This window comes from Pseudophryne corroboree, chromosome 1 (genome assembly GCF_028390025.1).
Source record: "Pseudophryne corroboree isolate aPseCor3 chromosome 1, aPseCor3.hap2, whole genome shotgun sequence".
Lineage (NCBI taxonomy): Eukaryota > Metazoa > Chordata > Amphibia > Anura > Myobatrachidae > Pseudophryne > Pseudophryne corroboree.
The window spans coordinates 1,030,026,666-1,030,046,706 of record NC_086444.1 but is presented as its reverse complement, the minus strand read 5'-3'; the positions used below and the strand labels follow the sequence as shown (position 1 = coordinate 1,030,046,706).

At 44.4% G+C, this 20,041-nt stretch overlaps 1 protein-coding gene across 5 annotated transcripts in view; it reads right to left on the bottom strand.

The window, feature by feature from the left end:
• STOX2 (storkhead box 2) overlaps positions 1-20,041 on the bottom strand; it is a 248,373-nt gene that overhangs the window by 20,424 nt on the left and 207,908 nt on the right. For all 5 annotated transcript variants that reach the window (XM_063920706.1, XM_063920710.1, XM_063920707.1 and 2 more), the window contains exon 3: positions 15,684-17,946. In XM_063920706.1, coding sequence (XP_063776776.1) covers positions 15,684-17,946 — 2,263 coding nt within the window. The remainder of the gene's footprint in view (positions 1-15,683; positions 17,947-20,041) is intronic.

The following is a 20,041-nucleotide window of genomic DNA, read 5'->3' as shown; positions in this document are numbered from 1 at the left end:
GTCGTCTGATAAATGTCCGATTTGCAATTTTGCAACTGAAGCTACATAAGGCCCTATATTAGCTACTTGGTGCAGTGCTGATAAAGTATTGCTGCATGGATAGGTCACACTGCAATTACAAAATGAAAGATAAAACTAGATTTTCCAGAGGAAATCTGGCTATTGGGCAGTTTTCAGGCACTTTGTGTTATAGGGAACATCACTAGGAGTGTAATATGGCAATCACAGTAAACGGCAGTAGAAAAAGGTAAAAATAGTTACACACTGGAATAAAACAGCTATCTTTAAATATTGTCTTGTGTTTACTACTTCTTTTAGGCTTCAGTGTTGTACGTGACATCAGAACTTTGCACGCTATAACATGGTGATACATAGACAGGTAAACGGAGCTGGCACGCATGTGGTGCTCAGGGAGAGAAAGAACTGTGTTTTCTCCACAGCTGTAATCTCATCAAGTCCTTTCACACTACCCATCTAAAAATAGCTCCTTCCTTTTCAGAAGTTACATCTGTCAGTCACGACATTCCCAGACAGGCTGCGAAGGGTGAGCGAACATTGTCTGTGTGTATCTTAAGCCTTTCATATTACATACAGTGGCTATAAAAAGGTATTCACCCCTCCTTAGGTTTTTTCAGATTTTGCTCTCTTACAATATGGGACCATGATGGATTTCATTTACATTTATTCCCACTAAGCAACACAAAGCACTTGATAATGGGCCAAAATAAACAAACCAATAATGCATTAGCAGGGTTGGACTGGCCCACAGGGGTACAGGGGAAACCTCCGGTGGGCCCTATCTCCTTCTCTAGAGATCAAGTACCAGACTGTGCACTATAATTATACATATGTTACCTTATGCTGCACAGGACTATGGTGTATATTCTATAGAGCATTCCGGTTACTAATCTGGTACATTATCATGCATGCACTAGCAGTATTTACTATATGTATTTGTCAAGAGGCCCAGCCCATGTACCTCAACTATAGACTGGTCATACTCCTAAACATGGGCCCCTACCACTGCGTACCCCTGGTGGGCCCTTCATGCCTCAGTCCGACACTGTCCATTTGTCAAAATGAGTTAGGAATAAAGAACTGAAAAACAGTGATTGCATTAATAGTCGCTCCCTCGCTTTATCCATACTAGATTTCCACTGAAGTAGACATTTTTTTTCACAAGTCACAGAAATATTGTAGTTTATTGGAGTCCACCGGCCTGCAGGTAAGGTATGTCACATGACTGCAGCATAACTGCACCGGTCTCTTAGAGCTCCCAAGCATTTCCAAGCAAAGGCTACAGAATAAAGACTAAACAACATTCCAAGCAGTTCCAGAATAGGAAATCACGAAAAGGGTACAATAGTATTTCCAAGGCACTGAATATCCCCAAGGTATAGTTAAGTTCTCCATAGTAAATGAAGAAACTAGAGAAAATCTTTGACTGCCTAGAATAGACCACCCTGAGAGTTCGGGAGAGAAGAGCTGTAGGAGGCCAACAAGAGGCCAATGGAAACTCTAAACGGGGTAGAGCGGTATTCTATTAGCCGCTGTAATTTAATGTGGCCAATTAGAGCCGATGTGGCTATTCAATTAGCCCTGATGCCGGTGCTTATAGAGAAGTTGGAGGCAGACGAAACTAAATCCGCGATAAGCAGGATTTTTTTGGTGAAACATGCGGGGAAAATACATAGGTCCACGGCTTTTCATGGATTCTATGTATTTTCAGGCGAAAAATCTTTTTTTTTTCAGGCCCCTCCCCCCCCCCAAAAAAGGGGGTTAATTGGATAGGGGTGGAAAAAAAATTGCTGAAAAAAAGAACTGACAAAAAAACAAATGAATCTCAACATGGTTACTGTTGACTATTTGATTGACCACATACCGCAGTTTAGGCAAAAAAACTCCCGCTACTCGAGTCACACGGGATCTTGCACGTTGTTTGTTGTGACAGCAGCATTAATGTTTGAGGACACATCTGTACACGCTGCTTTTCTTCACACCTGTGATTTTCATTTTATTGTATATCACCTAGACCCAAATATAGCATCCATTCTCTTTTGTTGATAATCATTGTTTGGGGTCATAAAAAAATGCATTTGTTGTTTTGTGTAGTTTGCAGCTCTACATTTTAAGAACTACCCTTCTCTCTGCCATTCTCCCCCTCTTCCTAACAAAATCACTATCAACTCCACTCAAGCATCCTAGCAATGTTCCTCAAACCCGATGCTTTATTACCTGCTGCTGATGCTGAAACAACTGTGATCTCTTCTGTCCATGAAATGTGGCACGTCCTATTCTGTCCCCAATCATCTGCCGTTCTGCTACGTTTTCCCAAGGCTCACTTACAGCGCTGGCAAGTGGGATGGAGGGGTAGTTATTTCATCAGGAGTAGAGCAAATCATAATAGAGAAGTGAAAACGAGTTTTATGGTAAGAACTTACCTTTGTTAAAACTCTTTCTGCGAGGTACACTGGGCTCCACAAGGATAGACATTGGGGTGTAGAGTAGACTCTTGATCCGAGGCACCAACAGGCTGAAAAGCTTTGACTGTTCCCAGAATGCATAGCGCTGCCTCCTCTATAACCCATCCTCCCTACACAGGAGCTCAGTTTTTAGTTAACCAGCCCAATGCAGTAGCAGGTAAAGAGACAACAACGGTTAGTAGCCACATACACCACACTCTCACTACAGGAGAAGTGTCAGCGGCTAATGCCATACCAACCCAAAGAAGCTAAGTGCGTCAGGGTGGGCGCCTTGTGGAGCCCAGGGTACCTCACAGAAAGAGTTTAACAAAGGTAAGTTCTTACCATAAAACTCGTTTTCTGCTGCGGGGTACACTGGGCTCCACAAGGATAGACATTGGGGATGTCCTAAAGTATTTCCTTATGGGAGGGGACGCACTGTAGCGGGCACAAGAACCCGGCGTCCAAAGGAAGCATCCTGGGAAGCGGCAGTATCGAAGGCATAGAACCTTATGAACGTGTTCACTGAGGACCACGTAGCCGCCTTGCACAATTGTTCAAGGGTCGCACCACGGCGGGCCGCCCAAGAAGGTCCAACAGACCAAGTAGAATGGGCCGTAATGTGAGCAGGAGCTGATAGACCAGCCCTCACATAAGCATGTGCAATCACCATTCTAATCCATCTGGCCATAGTTTGCTTTTTAGCAAACAGCACAACAGCTGTTTGCTGTTGGATTTTGTGAAACAGCTGTTTGGATTTTGTGAAATCCAAACAGCACAAAGAGAGAATCAGATTTCCTAATAGAAACAGTTCTCTTCACATAGATACGGAGAGCCCGTACCACATCAAAAGACCGCTCTTTGGGAGACAGATCAGGAGAAACAAGTGCCGGAACCACAATCTCCTGGTTAAGGTGGAACGAAGAAACCACCTTAGGCAAATAACCGGGACGAGTCCTAAGAACCGTCCGGTCACGGTGAAATATCAGATATGGGGAACTACAAGACAAGGCACCCAAATCCGACACTCTTCTAGCTGACGCAATAGCCAGCAGAAACACCACCTTAAGGGAAAGCCACTTAAGATCAGCTGAACCAAGTGGTTCAAACGGAGACTCTTGTAACGCCTCCAAAACCACTGACAAGTCCCAACGAGCCACAGGCGGGACATAGGGAGGTTGGATACGCAACACACCCTGAGTGAAGGTATGCACATCAGGTAAGGTCAACAACTTGGCTGTACTATACTTGGAAGCGTCATAATTGTTAGATGCGCACCAAACAAAGTAAGAATGCCAGACCCTATAGTAAATCCGAGCAGAAGCCGGTTTCCGGGCCTGCAACATAGTTTGAATGACCACCTCAGAAAACCCTTTAGCCCTTAAGACGGAAGCTTCAAGAGCCACGCCATCAAAGACAGCCGGGCTGGGTCCTGGTAAACACAGGGGCCCTGAACGAGGAGGTCTGGGCGTTGCGGAAGTACAATTGGACGCTCTGACGATAGGCCCTGAAGGTCTGAGAACCAGTGCCGTCTGGGCCACGCTGGAGCTATGAGAAGCAGAATTCCTCTATCTTGCTTGAACTTCCGAATTACCCTGGGCAGGAGTGACACTGGAGGGAACACGTACGGCAGCCGAAACCTCCACGGCACCGCCAGCGCATCCACGAATGCTGCTTGAGGATCCCTTGTCCTTGCGCCGAAGACCGGAACCTTGTGATTGTGTCGAGACGCCATCAGATCCACATCTGGAAGGCCCCACTTTTCCACTAGGAGTTGAAACACTTCTGGATGGAGGCCCCACTCGCCGGCATGTACGTCCTGACGACTGAGAAAGTCCGCTTCCCAATTCAGGGCTCCAGGAATGAATATTGCCGATATGGCCGGTAGATGGCGTTCTGCCCAATGTAGAATCCGTGAGACTTCCTTCATTGTCAAACGGCTTCAAGTGCCGCCTTGATGATTTATGTAAGCCACTGTGGTGGCGTTGTCCGACTGTACTTGAACAGGACGGTTCTGAATTAAATGCTGGGCCAGGTTCAACGCATTGAAGACTGCCCGCAATTCCAGAATGTTGATTGAGAGGAGGGATTCCTCCTTGGTCCACCGACCCTGAAGGGAGTGTTGCTCCAGCACCGTGCCCCAACCTCTTAGACTGGCATCTGTCGTCAACAGGACCCAGTCGGATATCCAGAAGGGACGGCCCCTGCACAATTGTCGGTCCTGGAGCCACCAGAGCAGCGACAGACGGACCTCCGGAGTCAATGAGATCATGTGAGACCTGATCCGGTGAGGCAGGCCGTCCCACTTGGCTAGAATCAGCTTCTGGAGGGGGGCGAGAATGGAATAGAGCATACTCCACCATGTCGAATGCAGACACCATGAAGCCCAGCACTTGCATCGCCGAATGTATCGACACTTGCGGACGAGAAAGGAAGCAACGAATCCTGTCCTGAAGCTTCAGGACTTTCGCCTGAGACAAGAACAACCTCTGGTTGTGAGTGTCCAATAGCGCTCCCAGGTGCACCATGCTCTGAGCAGGGACCAGGGAGAATTTCTTCCAGTTGATGAGCCACCCGTGGGCTTGTAGAAACCAGACAGTCATATCCAGATGACGTAGGAGAATTTCTGGGGAATTTGCCAAGATTAACAAGTCGTCAAGATACGGCAGTATCCTGACCCCTTGACGGCGGAGTACCACCGTCATCACCGCCATAACTTTGGTGAAGACTTGCGGAGCCGTAGTTAAACCAAAAGGTAACGCCCGAAACTGGTAATGGAGGTTGCCAATCGCAAACCTCAGGTACTGCTGATGTGACGCTGCTATAGGAATATGCAGGTAAGCATCCTGTATGTCCAGGGAGACCATGTAGTCCCCAGGTTCCAAGGCCAGAACTATAGAGCGAAGGGTTTCCATACGGAACTAGGAAACCTTCACAGACCTGTTCAATGCCTTGAGGTTGAGAATGGGCAGGGAGGACCCATTCGGTTTCGGGACTAGAAACAGCGGAGGTGCAAGAGGCACCTGTACTACGACTCCTGTATCCAGGAGGGTCTGTACCACCGAATGTAAAGCATTTGCCTTCGTCTGGTCTAACCAGACGTTTGTCCGGCAAAATCGATGAGGGGGTCGGTTTTTGAAGGGAATGGCGTAACCTCGAGTGACGACTTCCCGTACCCAGGCATCTGAAGTGGTCTTCAACCATTCCTGGGTATACCCTAGAAGCCGGCACCCCATCCTGAGATCCCCCAGGGAGAGGCCCGCCCCGTCATGCGGCAGGCTTATCGGTCTTGGCAGCTGGCTGACGGGCCGCCCAGGCTCTTTTGGGGTTCGGCTTACCAGGTTTGGAAGTGCGGGCCTGCTTGTTGTACGCCTGACCTTTTGCTTTACCTGAAGGACGAAAGGGGCGAAAGGAAGTACCTTTAGCCTTTGCCACAGAAGGAGCGGTACTTGGCAGACAGGCAGTTTTGGCAGTAGCCAAGTCAGCCACTATCTTATTTAAGTCCTCCCCAAACAGAATATCTCCCTTGAAAGGGAGTACCTCCAGGGTTTTTCTAGAGTCCAGATCCACAGACCAGGATCTCAGCCACAATATCCGGCGAGCCAGGACTGATGTAGTAGAGGCCTTGGCTGCTAAGATACCAGCATCAGAAGCCGCCTCTTTAATATAGCGAGAAGCTGTGACAGTATATGACAAGCATTGTCTAGCATGGTCAGAAGAGATTTCAGCTTCTAATCCCAAGGCCCATGCTTCAATAGCCTCTGCAGACCATGTTGCTGCAATAGTGTGCCTTTGTGCAGCACCCGTGAGGGTGTAAATCGCTTTCAGACAACCCTCCACGCGTTTATCCGTAGGCTCTTTTAGAGACGTGACGGTAGTGACAGGTAGAGCTGAGGAAACCACCATCCTAGCCACATGCGAGTCTACTGGAGGAGGCGTTTCCCAATTTTTAGACGGCTCTGGCACGAGGGGATAGCGAGCCAGCATCTTCTTTTGAGGCACAAACTTCTTACCCGGGTTTCCCCAGGGTTCCTGACGTATATCCCCTAGGTGGTCAGAGTGAGGTAAAACTTGTTTAACCACCTTCTGACGCTTGAACCTATCTGGTTTCTTAGGAGGGACGGATGGCTCGGGATCATCCGTAATCTGTAAAATTGATTTAATAGCCTCCAAAAGATCAGGAACATCCACATGTGAAAACTACCCTCCCCATCAGCTGTATCTGAGTCAGAATCTGTGGGGTCAGTGTAAGTGCCATCTTCATTAGACGAGGTGTCAGTGACAGCAGTGGATTGTGAGGAGATAAGAGCTCGCTTAGAGGACCCCTTGGACTTAGGCGAGCGAGGGTCAGACTTTTTAGTAGTCAGGGACTGGTTCAACTTCTTCAATTGAGCAGATAAATTGTCCGCCCACGGCGGATTAGCTACAGGGACCACATACGGTTGCACCGGCATAGGGGGTCCCATATGGGGTGTTAGTTTATTAACTAGCGTATATAGAAGCGTGGAAAAAGCAGCCCATGGTGGGTCATTATGTACCTCCGTTGCCACAGTCCCACTGGGGGCAAGGAGCCCCCAGAACCAAAGCCCACAGCTGCTATATTCTCCTCATATGGATCTGTGGCTTCAGCAACACCAGCAGTGTGTTCAGCCCCAGAACCATTACCTTCAGAAGCAGACATGATATAACTTGCAGTATCAGGTAAAACAGTACAATTGGCAGCAGCACAATACCTCTTACCCAAACCCCTGTGCAGTGTAGTCAGCACAAGCAGAGATATAGGAGAGATATGGTGACTAGAATCACAGAGAAAAATACGTATCAGAGTATCCTATATTATTAGAAAACCTGACGCACCAAGTCCCCTCAGGTTATAGAATATAGGGATAGCAAGTTGAGTGAGAGACACGAATGGAAACTACTCAGCAAGTTAATGCACACACATATAGTCACAGTTGTACAATGCAGAGGTTATTACTAACAATAATACTGCACTGGACCAGCTTATATAGCTATGTAGTCAATAGATATAACACTGCAAAGTAAGAACAGGGTAATTGTACTAGAAAACCCTGACTAAATGCACTCTTTCTTAACTAACACTGTCTAAGTGACAGGTAGAATACTTAAGTGTCATGTAAAGGCACAGTGCTGACAACCAGGCGGCTTTACACAGGAGGATTTGCCCAAGCAGTCTCAGGAACAGTGAAGTTGAGAAAAATGTCGCCCAAACACTGACAGGGAGTGAGGGAGAGACAGTTATGCAGCTCCAGGGCGGGAACATTTGCGGGAAATGGTGCCCTGGGGCTGGGGGAGGGGCTCCAGGTCTAAGCCTTATCCCCCTGCTGGCAAAACCACCGGGTACTGCGGGCTACTAGTAAAATGGTTTTAAGGGAAAACCTGACCTGCACCCATGCCCTGGTGATCTAGTCGGATCGCCTGTACTGCCACAGTGTCCACCGCCAGCGCGCGCGGCCCTCCTCCCCCCGACCACGCCGGATCGCGGTAAAGTACGGGTCCCGCAAGCGGGACCCACTCATCACCTCCCGAAGCGCGGCCACGCGATCCCGGAGAGCCCCCGTCGTGTGTGCCTGACCATAGAAGAAAACCGGAGCCTCCTGCTGTAGTTACCCGGCAACCAGGGCTCGGGAGTGTACAGCGCCGCTGGGAAGAGATGGAGCTGCAGCAGTGAATGTCACTAGACATGTACATACTGCTGCAGCCCTTGAAGTCTTCACTTTTCTTCTCAAAAAGCTCTTCTTAGGGCTGCCCAGAGCAGCCCCTCTGTTATGTGCCTGCTATCTGCGACACCAACTACAAAACTGAGCTCCTGTGCAGGGAGGCGGGGTTATAGAGGAGGTGGCGCTATGCATTCTGGGAACAGCCAAAGCTTTTCAGCCTGTTGGTGCCTCGGATCAAGATCCTACTCTACACCCCAATGTCTATCCTTTTGGAGCCCAGTGTACCCCGCAGCAGAAAGATAAATGGTGCTGTAGGCTGCATTACGCTAAGTGTAATGAGTATGCAGTTGAAATTCCGGCGGCCAGGATACAGATGCCGGGATCCCGTCCGCTGACAATGACGACCGCTGGAATTCCTGCTAACAGGGGCTATTCCCACTTGCGGGTGTCCACGACACCCAAAGAATGGGAACAGAACTTGTGGCGAGTGCAGCGAGCCCGCAAGGGGATTCTTTGCGCTAGCCCAGCTACGGCATACTGATGATCGGGATGCCGTTGTTGGTATACTGATGGCCGGCATCCCGATCGTCAATAAACCTAGGCAGATCATGGCTGTTTTTAGGGCTTGTACCGGACGTCAGTTGCAATGGGATTGCGACTAAAAATATGGAGCTGGTGTAACAGCATTCTCATTATTTTGAGTAACCCATGGTCAACCGCACTTGTCGATGGTACTCCATTTCCGCGTATGCATCACAATTTTGCGAATGCATCGGTAGGCGTCTTTTACCTTTCTGGGCTGCTCTTCACATGCGATTTTTAGCAGAAGCAGGATTGAGAAAATCACAATTTCTGTCTCAATAATGATCCAAGCTGAATTAGGCGCAGTGTGTAGTTCTATATCAGGCCATTTATATGGAGAAACATTGCGTTACATTATTATGCTGATTTAATGAAATGTGATGTCCGCGATATGCCAGTCCGTAACAGCACCTTGCATCCGGCACCATTGCCCCATAGAGGAGCGCAGGAACACGTGCAATGTTGATGTCTATGGTAATATGCAGATCCACAGAAAGTATGGTACGGTTGCTTGAGTCATCTTTGTGGAGAGTCAGTGCTCTTGCTGTAGCATTTAAAGAGAAAAGACTAGAAATGCATTTAAAATTACAGAATGAAAAGGTGCACACATTTTAATTCTTGACCAAAGGTATTATGGCTCCAATGTTAACTTGAGTGGTCACACAAGACAAGTTCCATCAGTTCTGATCATTTATGGTTCCTTTGGATCCTGTTTGTGCTGTAAGAAGACAACTATCCCATAGGAGCCACCAGCAATCATCTTCTGAATCAGTGTCGGACTGGGGTATGAAGGGCCCACCAGGGAAATGCAGTGGTAGGGGCCCATGCTTAGAAGCATAGCTAACCATTAGTGCATGGTCTGGGCTCCTTGATAAATATGTATAGTAAATACTGCTAGTGAATGCATGATAATGTACCAGATTAATAACAGCCATGCAATGTAGAAAGTACACCATAGTTCTGTGCTGTATAATGTAACATATGCATAATATATAATTGAAGTGCAAAATTTGATTCCCAGACCGTGGGGCCCACTGGGGGTTTCCCCTGTACCCCTGTCCAAACCTGTTCTGAATGTATTATACCCAATCTTGATCCACTTTATTTTGAGAGAATCATTATTCGGAATTGTGGTTGTTTTTGGCCCATATACACCGTAATATTTGGCTAAAGGTCCAATGTCTGCTGCAGTATCACTACGTGAATGTTCACATTTAGAGGAACGGTAATTGTCTAGTTTGAACTGTTAAAAAAAATGGGGACATTTTTGGGTACAAATTTTTTTAGATTGTAAATAAACAACTACCCCGTAGTCTGTCTGGAGTTCAGTAGATGGCTATTGATGTTCTGCTATAGAATCAGATAAGGCAGGAAAATATGGGAGCAAAAACCTTTGGTGAAACAAAGTAAACTGGTATTCTGAGAAAAAGATCTTAGTTACTGTATGATGAATGCCATGGGTACATACAAATCTGCAGTTTTATAGCATACTCCAGAAAATCTATTATTGCCAAGAATATATGTAAATTCAAAGCAGGTACAATGCATTTAAACACTAACCAAGACTATGCAGTACTGAATTTTCTGCTTACCATACTCACACCGGGTTGGTATCGATATTCCGGCGCCCGTCATCCCGGCGGTCAAAATCCTGACAGCGGGATGCCAGCAGCTGGGTGAGCGCAAAAAAGCCTATTGCAGGCTCACAGCGCTTGCCATGCTGTGGACACGGTGGCTTGCCACGCTATTTATTCTCCCTCCAGGGGTGTCGTGGACACCCCAAGTGGGAGAATAGGTGTCGGTATGCTGGACAGGGTGCACAATGAGGGAGCTGGATGCCGTGCTACGGCTAACACGTCTGATTCACAGAACTCTTGTACAATGTCGGGCTGGGGCATGAAGGGCCCACCGGGGAAATGCAGGGATAGAGGCCCATGTTTAGGGGTATGACCAGTCTCTAGAAGGGGTGTGGCCAGCCACCACAGAGGTTTGGCTAACCATTAGAGTGTATAGTCCGAGCCCTTAGATAAATATATATAGCACATACTGCTGGCCAATGCATGATAATGTACCAGATTAATAACAGATTAATAACAGCAAGCCTTGCAGCAGCTGCGCAGTCTGCCGATAATAAATCAGTTGCGTGAACATCGACATCGCATACAAACATGAATTAGGCACTCTGCACGATGTGGCTTCAGTTTTCTATAACAGCCAAATGTATGACTTGCATTAACTGACAACTGAGTGGATACAGTATAAGTTTACATACTATACGGACTGCCAAGTGGATAGAACATATCAACACTACTATTTTAGACATAATATAAGTCTGGTCTTTCAAATGAAATATATACAATTTGTGTAATTTGTTTGCATTAACTATTAACAATGCACTACAATCTATGGGGTCAATTCAATTCAGTGCGGATTTAATAGTAACAGGACGGAGCTCCCGTAGTTATTCAATTCAGCGCGATGTCATGTCTAACGAGAGTATTTATTATCACACCCCTCCGTGGGTGCAAGCAGAAATCCGACAAATGTACTGGCCCTTAGTGCGGCAGAAACAGCATCACACCAGACACTTAAGTCGGAGAATGCCAGTTCAGCCAGTTTAGTCCGCGAGAACCGGCCTTCTCCGACATAACAGCACGCTGAATTGAATAGCACCTGGAGCTATTCAATCTACGCTGAATTAAACTGACCCCTATGAGAAGAGTATGTGATTGATTGTTATATGCTGCACCTGAAATTATGATTATGATAAAACATATATTGTCTACAACATTGGAACAAAATTCGTTTTAAATATATTAATACTTTTTTTAAACAATTGTTTATTTAAATTTGCAATTAAAATAATACAGAAAATGGTTGCAGTCAATATAAACAAGTAGAGCAAAAATAAAATAGATTAATATCATACAATGAATAAGCAGAAGAAGGGGTGATAGGAATGAGGGAGAGGGAGGGGAAATGGGAAGGAGGGGGATAAGGATCTAAGGAGATCAAAAACAATAGGATGAAGTTTATAGAGGTTAAAAAACAAACAAACCCGAAAAGGGTATCTCAAATTCTACTTTTCATATAAGTCCATTTGATGGGTGTGCCAGAACTTAGATGTGATATATTTGATAATAGGGCTATTTGTCCGCTTCCAACATACAGCAATTTGACATGTGACAGCTGAAATTATTTGCCTATTGATTTGTTTTGGTGATGGGATGCAGAAGAGATATTTAAAGGAAGAAAAAATACTACTGGAGAGAATGCAAGATCAAAAGAGAGCTAATGAAGATACGAACATCACAGCAAAGGTGAGAAAGTTTAGGACCTGCTCCACCAAATGTGTAGGAAAGTACCATCTTCAGGACAGCCTCTCCAACAAGAAGCATAGACTTCAGGAGAAATGTTATGGAAACGCACTGGTGCATACTACCAGTATTATAAAAGTTTATAGCTATTTTCCATAATTTTAACACAAATGGAACTTGCACCAGTATTTTCTCAAAGTCTTCCCAATTCTCCTCCTATTCGGGGGCTCCCCCAAATATTTATTTTCCAAGTTAGTTTATGAGGGTCTCTAGATGCTTGAGCGGTAGGAGTGGAGTTTATTTTATATGAAGCAGCATGGATGATGTAATGTTTAGCATTACTGCCTCGCAGCACTGTGGTATTGGGTTCGATGACAGTGTGGAGTTTGTATGTTCTCCCCGTGCTTGCATTGGTTTTATCTGGGTACTGCGGATTTCTCCCACAATCCAAAAATATACTGGTATGTTAATTGTCTCCTGACAATTGTTTTTTTTACCTGTATGCGTTTGTGCATGTGGTAGGGATTTAAGGGGTCTATCTACTAAGCCTTGGATGGAGATCAATGACCAGCCAAAATTGGAATGTGCAGCATTCTGGAGAATCCAATCCGATGCTCACGGGAACGCGCATCGGATCGGGAACACCTCCAAAATGCCCAATTTTATCCGATATATCGGGCCGAATGCCCAAAATAGGATGAAATCGGGCATTATCGATCTAGTGTATGCGGCCCTTTAGACTAAATATGTGCAAATCGGGGGGAATATCAAGGAGTGGGTGAGGTCAGTTCAGAAATGTATTTAATACCCCCTCATGCCAAGAGGACAACTCCACTGATCTGCAATGGGGTAAACACTGGGTTATCAAAGGAAGGGATAAATACAGATGTGTCCTCATACATGCAGCACGAGATGCCAGGCATGAGTGAGCAGCCAGGTCCCGTGCCACTCTGCTAACATTGGGGCAGATGTATTAAGCCTGGAGAAGGCATAAAGAAGTGATGAAGCAGTGATAAATGCAAAGCGATAATGCACCAGCCAATCAGCTCCAATATGTAAATTGACAGTTATGAGCTGATAGGCTGGTGCGTTATCACCTTGCACTTATCACTGCTTTATCACTTCTTTATACCTTCCCCAAGCTTAATACATCTGCCCTATTGAGCTTTATTTTTGCAGAAAATGCATCTTAGTCGCAACGCAATGCAACTAAGATGTACAAGAATAATTTGCTGATCATTTTGATATATAACACTTGTATATATGTGTTACTGAGTCTGTATAACAGAACATAACTTGTATTGGAAAAAAGCTGCATCTGCTACATTGTAGGACTTTGTGTACAGATTCAGAGACTCAGTCGCACAGATATACAAGTGTCATATCAAATTAATCAGCACAGTCTCCTTGTGACTTCTAGTTGCATTGCGCGGCGATGCATGTTCGGGTAAAAAAAAGGCCGGAAAATACGCCCAACGCTTGAAGATTCTCACACGACCTGGCATGCCAAGAGGGGCTGTTTGGTGTGGCTGCAGCAAAGATGTATGAGGACACATCTGTAGAAGGGAGCAGAGTCCATAGCATTTTCTGGAATTGTCCCATACAGTCAGGAAATGTGAGACCACTGGGCGGATAGATAGTAGATACTGCTGTAGGTCTCATACTATGCGAGAGCCAGAGTAGAGAGGAAGCAGATGCGAGTCCTAGGGGTTTATTTACTAGGTGTCAGGTTCTAAAACCCACCACTTTTGATCAAATATCGGGCATAAACTGAAGGGGAAGCGCCTGATTTTAGAACCTGACGCATAATACATAAATCCCCTAGAATCTCACACTCTATCATAGACCAAGCACTAGGAGAAAAATGACAGTTAGGAGCTGATTGGCTGGTCATTTATCACACTCTATCTGCTTCCACTTTATTACTTAATACATTTGGTCCTGGATTATTCCTGAGTGTGCACTAAGCCAACTGCAGAGTCAGAGTAATATGAGAAGATGAGTGCCCACGCCTTCTTCCTCGCGTTGGTCACTGTAGGAGCTTTAGATGGGAGAAGTTTTATTGTAAATATTTGAAAACATGGAGGTGGAATATGAATTGGCAGTGCCTGGAAAAGTAAAGACGTTGGTGGGAAGAAGCTCATCTTAGCATTAAAAGACCTACAGATGTGTCCTCAATACACTATTGCTGCATTCCCGCCAAACATCCCTTCTCGACGTGCCAGGTCCCGTGCGACTCTGCTTGGCCAAGTGTCTTTTTCGCGTGAATGTGCATCTTAATTGCAATGCGACACTTGTATATCTGTGTGCAACTGAGCCTGAATCTATACACAAAGTGCTATGAAAACAACAGTACTGGCTCTTTTTTTCCACCAAGTTCCGTTGTCTTTTGTATACAGATTCAGATACAGATATACAAGTATTAAATTAATCAGTACAGTCTTGGGAAGTGGTTTTATCATATTGCATTGCGAGTAAGACGCACACTGGTGCTAACAAGATGCTCTGCTTTCGGCACGGGTCACGTGAGTCAGGCGACTCGCCCCACATGGCATCTTGAGGATACTGTAGGTATAGGAGGACACATCTGTATATAAAAGGTGTTTATAAAAACCTAATTGAATATATTTGCAGGACAAAGCCATTTTTCATTTGCAGTAAGCAATACTATAAATGTAACCGTGGAAAGGGAAATGGTCGTTGATAACATTCCTTTGGCATACCAAAAATGGCATGGTGGCATGTAAGTCTAATGAGTATTAAAAGATTGCAGAGTCTGGTTACATACACATTAACAAATATAGTTAATACCAAGGGTGAAATTACGTTATCCCCGTTATTTTAACAGGGTGAAAAAGGGAGGCAGCTTTGAGGTTTAATGTCCAGGGCGATCAATTAGAGCCCCCTTTTCTCACCTATTAAGCTATTTTTCTGGATAAATTCCCAGACCTTCTGTATGTGTTAATACTTACACAGCACCCGAAAACAGGCTATTTTTCGGGTATTTCTCTTAGGGTCTGTTCAGACACGAAAAGAAATCCCTGTTAAGTGCAGCCTGCAGGCGGCCTTCAGGGACCAATTGAATAGCACCGGGGGAATCAATTAGCCCACCGTAAATTACTGTGGCTAATTGAATTTGATCCTCAAGTTTGACATACTGGGGTAGACATTAAGTTTAAGTTTACTGGTAGTGTACACATTAAGTTTAACAACTGATTGCAAGTTGTTACCTGAACAATACCAGAAAATAAAATTAACATATACTTAAATACACTGTATGGAATTCAGCCCCAACTAACTACGCAGAATTTTCATTGGTTTGAGACTAGAGATAAGTGATTCAGATTTACTCGGTTATGTTTGGATTTCAAAAAGAGCATTTTATTGGCTATCCCAGTTATGTGTTTTGGCTAGCCAATAACATAAATTAGAACTTGTGCTAGTTTGGTGAAAATAACTGAGTAAAACCGAATCGCACATCTGTACTTGAGACAGGTTGAAAAGAAAGTATACAAAAAACAGCACTACTTTATGTAAATCTTGGAAATTTCCCAATCTGAAATGAATACCAATAAGCAATGCCGAGATTCCAAACACAAAGAGCAGAAAAAGTCTAAAACAAACTTGCTATTTTTTCTTACCGTGGAGAGTTAAATCCACTATCTACAGTAATGCTGCTACTGTCCATGCTGTCCAGACGAGCCGAGTGTGTGGCCCGCTGGCTGCTGCTGCTGTCAGTTTCCTTTGGATTTAGAAGTGTAAGGTTTTTCTCAAACTTCCTTTGTAAATCCCTTTCCTTCTCCCGTTGCAGCAGCCACTGCATCGTCCCCACATCATCTCGGTTCTTTTCCTCCTCTGCTGTCTTTTGTGTACCTTCCTCTGACTCGTCATCTTCAGAGACATTGTAATAATCAAAAGAGGCTTCTTGATTTCCTGCTGGCTCCTGTGGCCGTGGTGAGACGACAAGGTTTGGGGTAACTGAGGTGGTAATAGGTTGCTCAAAGTTCTCAATGCTTGCTGGCAGTGTTTCAGGAGAAGTCTTTTGGTGCGATTTAAGTAAACTCACACCTGATTTATGAAAACTATTCACAGACAGGCTATTGTGCAAAGGTTTGAATAACGTATCCTTACTGAATATTTCTTTCCTTTTGTCAAGGCTGCTTGATTCTGCATTGTGATGTGGTACCAATCGTCCATTTGCTATCACCTCTGGGGTTTGCCCAGAAGCCGCAACGGACAGACTATTAACAGTGCCTTTTGGTGAATCATCTTTGTAGTCACCTTGTTCTCTGGCTATGTGTTGTTGTGGCTTCTCAGCAGGAGAAAGTCTTTTCAAGCCTTCTGTGAGACTTGGTATATCAATGTCCTCTTTATTTTTTCCTAAAGGGGATGGAGCAGTGAGAATTGTTTCACTAGATGTATTACACTGAAAATAGTCATCTGCTGTTTTTTTGGAACAAGAATTAAGTTCACTGTAAGAGGATAAAGTCTCTGGAAGTTTGCCTTGTTCCATTAGGCTACACGATTTAGGGGTATCGGCACCACCACTAGCTAGTTCTGGAACGCATGGATCTTTGTAAGACAGAGTCCTTTGATGACTCAAGCTACTATGCGATGGCCTTAAAGTGCCATCATCTATATAAGACTGGCTTGGGGTTTTATCATCAAGACTGCAGCCTTCACCTAGATCATCTGGTGTACCTAAAGAAGCACCACTTAAAGGCCCCTTTGAGTTGTCCATTGACCTAGATCTTTCCTTGGCTTTATTTGATCTTTCATTTCTTGACCTCCTATCCTGTGTATGGCTGTGGCTTCGATGAACCTTTGAATGGGAGCTCCCTCTGGAGGGTTCAGGAAAAGGCATTTCAGTTCTCCTTTTTGCCAGTTCACCAGATACATCCCATTCTGGTGTAATAGGAAAATGAGATTCAATCATGTTTGGATTACTGAGCACTACAAAATTCTCCCCTCCTTTGCGCTCCATTATAAAACAACCTTCCCTTGGCGATCGATTTCGAGGATGATAGAACTCATACTCCCTCTCTCCAGGCAGGTCTAAATGGGAACCTTCAGAAGGGTCACCTTTGGAAGCCCTATTCTTGCTATGTGACCGAGATTTTCCATGAGTTTTTCTGTGTGTCCTGCTCCTTCTGCTTCTCCCACTATGATGAGCTGATGAACCAGCTTTGCTTCTCTGAGATTTTTCTTCTTCAAGTTTTTTCATTAGTGCAGTGTGCCTTACGACATTTTCCACTGTTAAGTCCGGGTTAATTCGTCGAATGATCTCCATCTCTACTTCCCGGGGTATAGTGTTTGGGGTGTCCTCATCCCTAAGGGGCCATTCTTCAGGAGGGAACTGGGCCGAAAAATTGGCAAGCTGTTTTGCCTTGTCTTTTTTAAAACTTAGCCTGAACAATTTTAGACCAAACTTTTTAGATGGCTTTTCCCCATCTTTAGGTTTTGTGAGGGTTTCAGTTTTATATGAATAATTTATGGTACTTTTGCTTTTTTCTGAAGGGGGTATCTGGCACAATGAGGGAGGGCAATAGGAGTCTTTGCAGTCTTTTGCAGATTTCCTTTGTAAGGTAGATGCATGAATACTATGCATATCTTCTCTGCAGCAATGACAAGAGTCGCAGTGGTTTTTGGAGAGAGTTCTGTCCCTGACACATCCGGAAGGGGATGGTGTAATAGTTCCTGGTTGTGGAGAGGTACACTGAGACCGGTCAGGTATCCTCTCATCCAAGTGGTACCATTTACTGTTAGTTCTTATAAGGGAAGGAGTTATGAAATAAGTCTGTGGGGTCACTATAAAGTATCCATCTGGAGTCGGATAGATTTTCCTCTCTCGGACAAGCATATTGAGTGTATGTCGCAGGATTTCAGGGCTCGGGGTCGGCACACCTAAATGAAAACACCAACAAGAAAAATATGTTAGTGACATAATAGGAAACATTTTATTTATTTTATAATATGAAACAATTATTTTTAAATCTCATTGGTAAATAAGTGTTTTACAGAAACACACTAATGTTTTTTTTTTATAGTAATGTGGTGGAACATAGAATGACAAAGTTATGTAAATATAGAACTATATTGAATCTTCTTAGACACCTGCATTCCGTAAGCATCCAATTTCTAGTTAGGTCAGGAGAGATGCCATTTATTGCTATGCTCTGTGTCAGCCTACCACCAATACCATACCCAATGAGATGGGGTTATTCCAGAACACAACTATAAAAAGTAAAAGTAGAAGTGGATTACAAATACAGATAGAGCTACCTCCTATGTTTAAAAGAAAGAAAAAAAAGCCCTGTGTTGGCAGATAATAAGGGGGAGGTGTAAGAAGTGGTGTAATTTGTATTCCTGCTGACTGTGCAAGTTATGTAGGTTACACATTATGAAGAGAGAGCACTGCAGCCGGCAGAGAAAAGCGGGGCAAGGGCCTCTAGAGCAGATCAACAGTGCCAGGGTCCAGGCAGGTAACTCAGAAAGACTCCTACACCATCCCGGTCCAAACTGTTCTGAAATACAGAAAAATCCCAAATCAGAAATGCTCCTGGTCCCAAGCATTTCAGATATGGGAGGCACAACCTGTAACGCTTCTGCTGCTCAACCCTTGCTCCAAGCAGCAGAATCACTGTCCCCATTTGACCACACTTGGCTGAGCAGTCTACTTAATTTAAGGCCCCACACATGCAGCAATATTGTTTCAACTGCCCAAATTCAGTTCTCTCTGATGTGTTGGCGGACATGTTACAGAGGCATTCTGCGACACAAGCGTACATCACCGTGGACTCTTTCAGAGGCACTCATCATAGAAACACAGAGTTTTATGGCAGATCAAAACTATTTGGGCCATCCTCGGCACAACATGGAGCACTGTATTACAACCTGAAGAGTGGTTGCATAACACCCATCACTCACACTATCATGTCAGTATCCTGTCTATGACTAGCATAATGGACACTAGATTGATAGATGGGAGAACGCACTTTTGGGTATTAAATAGCTAATACACCGTAAGATAAGATTACTAGTAAACCCTACTGTATAACGTTTTTCCACTTTAGATTTGCTGAAAGTGGCTGTCATGTTACCTCCCCCTCTCAACTAGCAAAAAGATGTGAATTCTACAAATAGAAACTATTCTGTTCCCCCGCAAGGCAAGACACAGTATTCAGACATATACTAGATGATGTCAGCATCTGGAAAATGCAGGTCTGTCTGGTGTCATGTTATGAAACGGCAAGGGTCTTGCTGCAGAATCCAAATAGGTCTACTAGCTCAGAGAAAATGGTGAGATTACACACAATAGTTGATAAATTAGTAACATATATTTGACCCATCATATTTCATTAGGCACTTAATGTTTAACACCTTCAAGGATATCTTCTGACAGTATTTGTTTATATGGCCAGGGAATATTTTCAATGGTGAACAATATAAAGAACTGTAGACATTCTGTAAGCCTTTTGGCTTTATGGTTACAGTATATGAATGGTCATTTGGAAATCTATTCTTTGGAAAGACGAACAGATAAGCTGTTTTCTTCTCCTTTTGGTACGCACCCTAAACGTTTTTGTTGTATTATTCACAGTACAAAACACAAAGAGAGAAAAAAACTGAAAAAGTTCATAATAATACTGCACAACAATGCATCCATGAATAACATACAAAATATAGAACAGTTCAAATTAAACGGGAAAGAACTGACAAGATATAAGTAACCAGGAAAAGAAAAAATGTAAACATAGCAAAATAAGTGGATTATCACAACAATATAGAATAACAGACACAAATATACAGAAAGCCAAATGGGACAGCACGTACAACCATGGGACACTAGAGAGCGGAAGGCTCCAGGTCCAATGCAAAGAGGACAGTTTGTAAAAGAGATCAGACTCTAGCAAACTTAGTGGAGCACTTTCACTTGGTGTACATAAAGTGTTCATGAGAAATAGTCAGGTTTACCAAACCAATCTGTGGAGCCATCCAA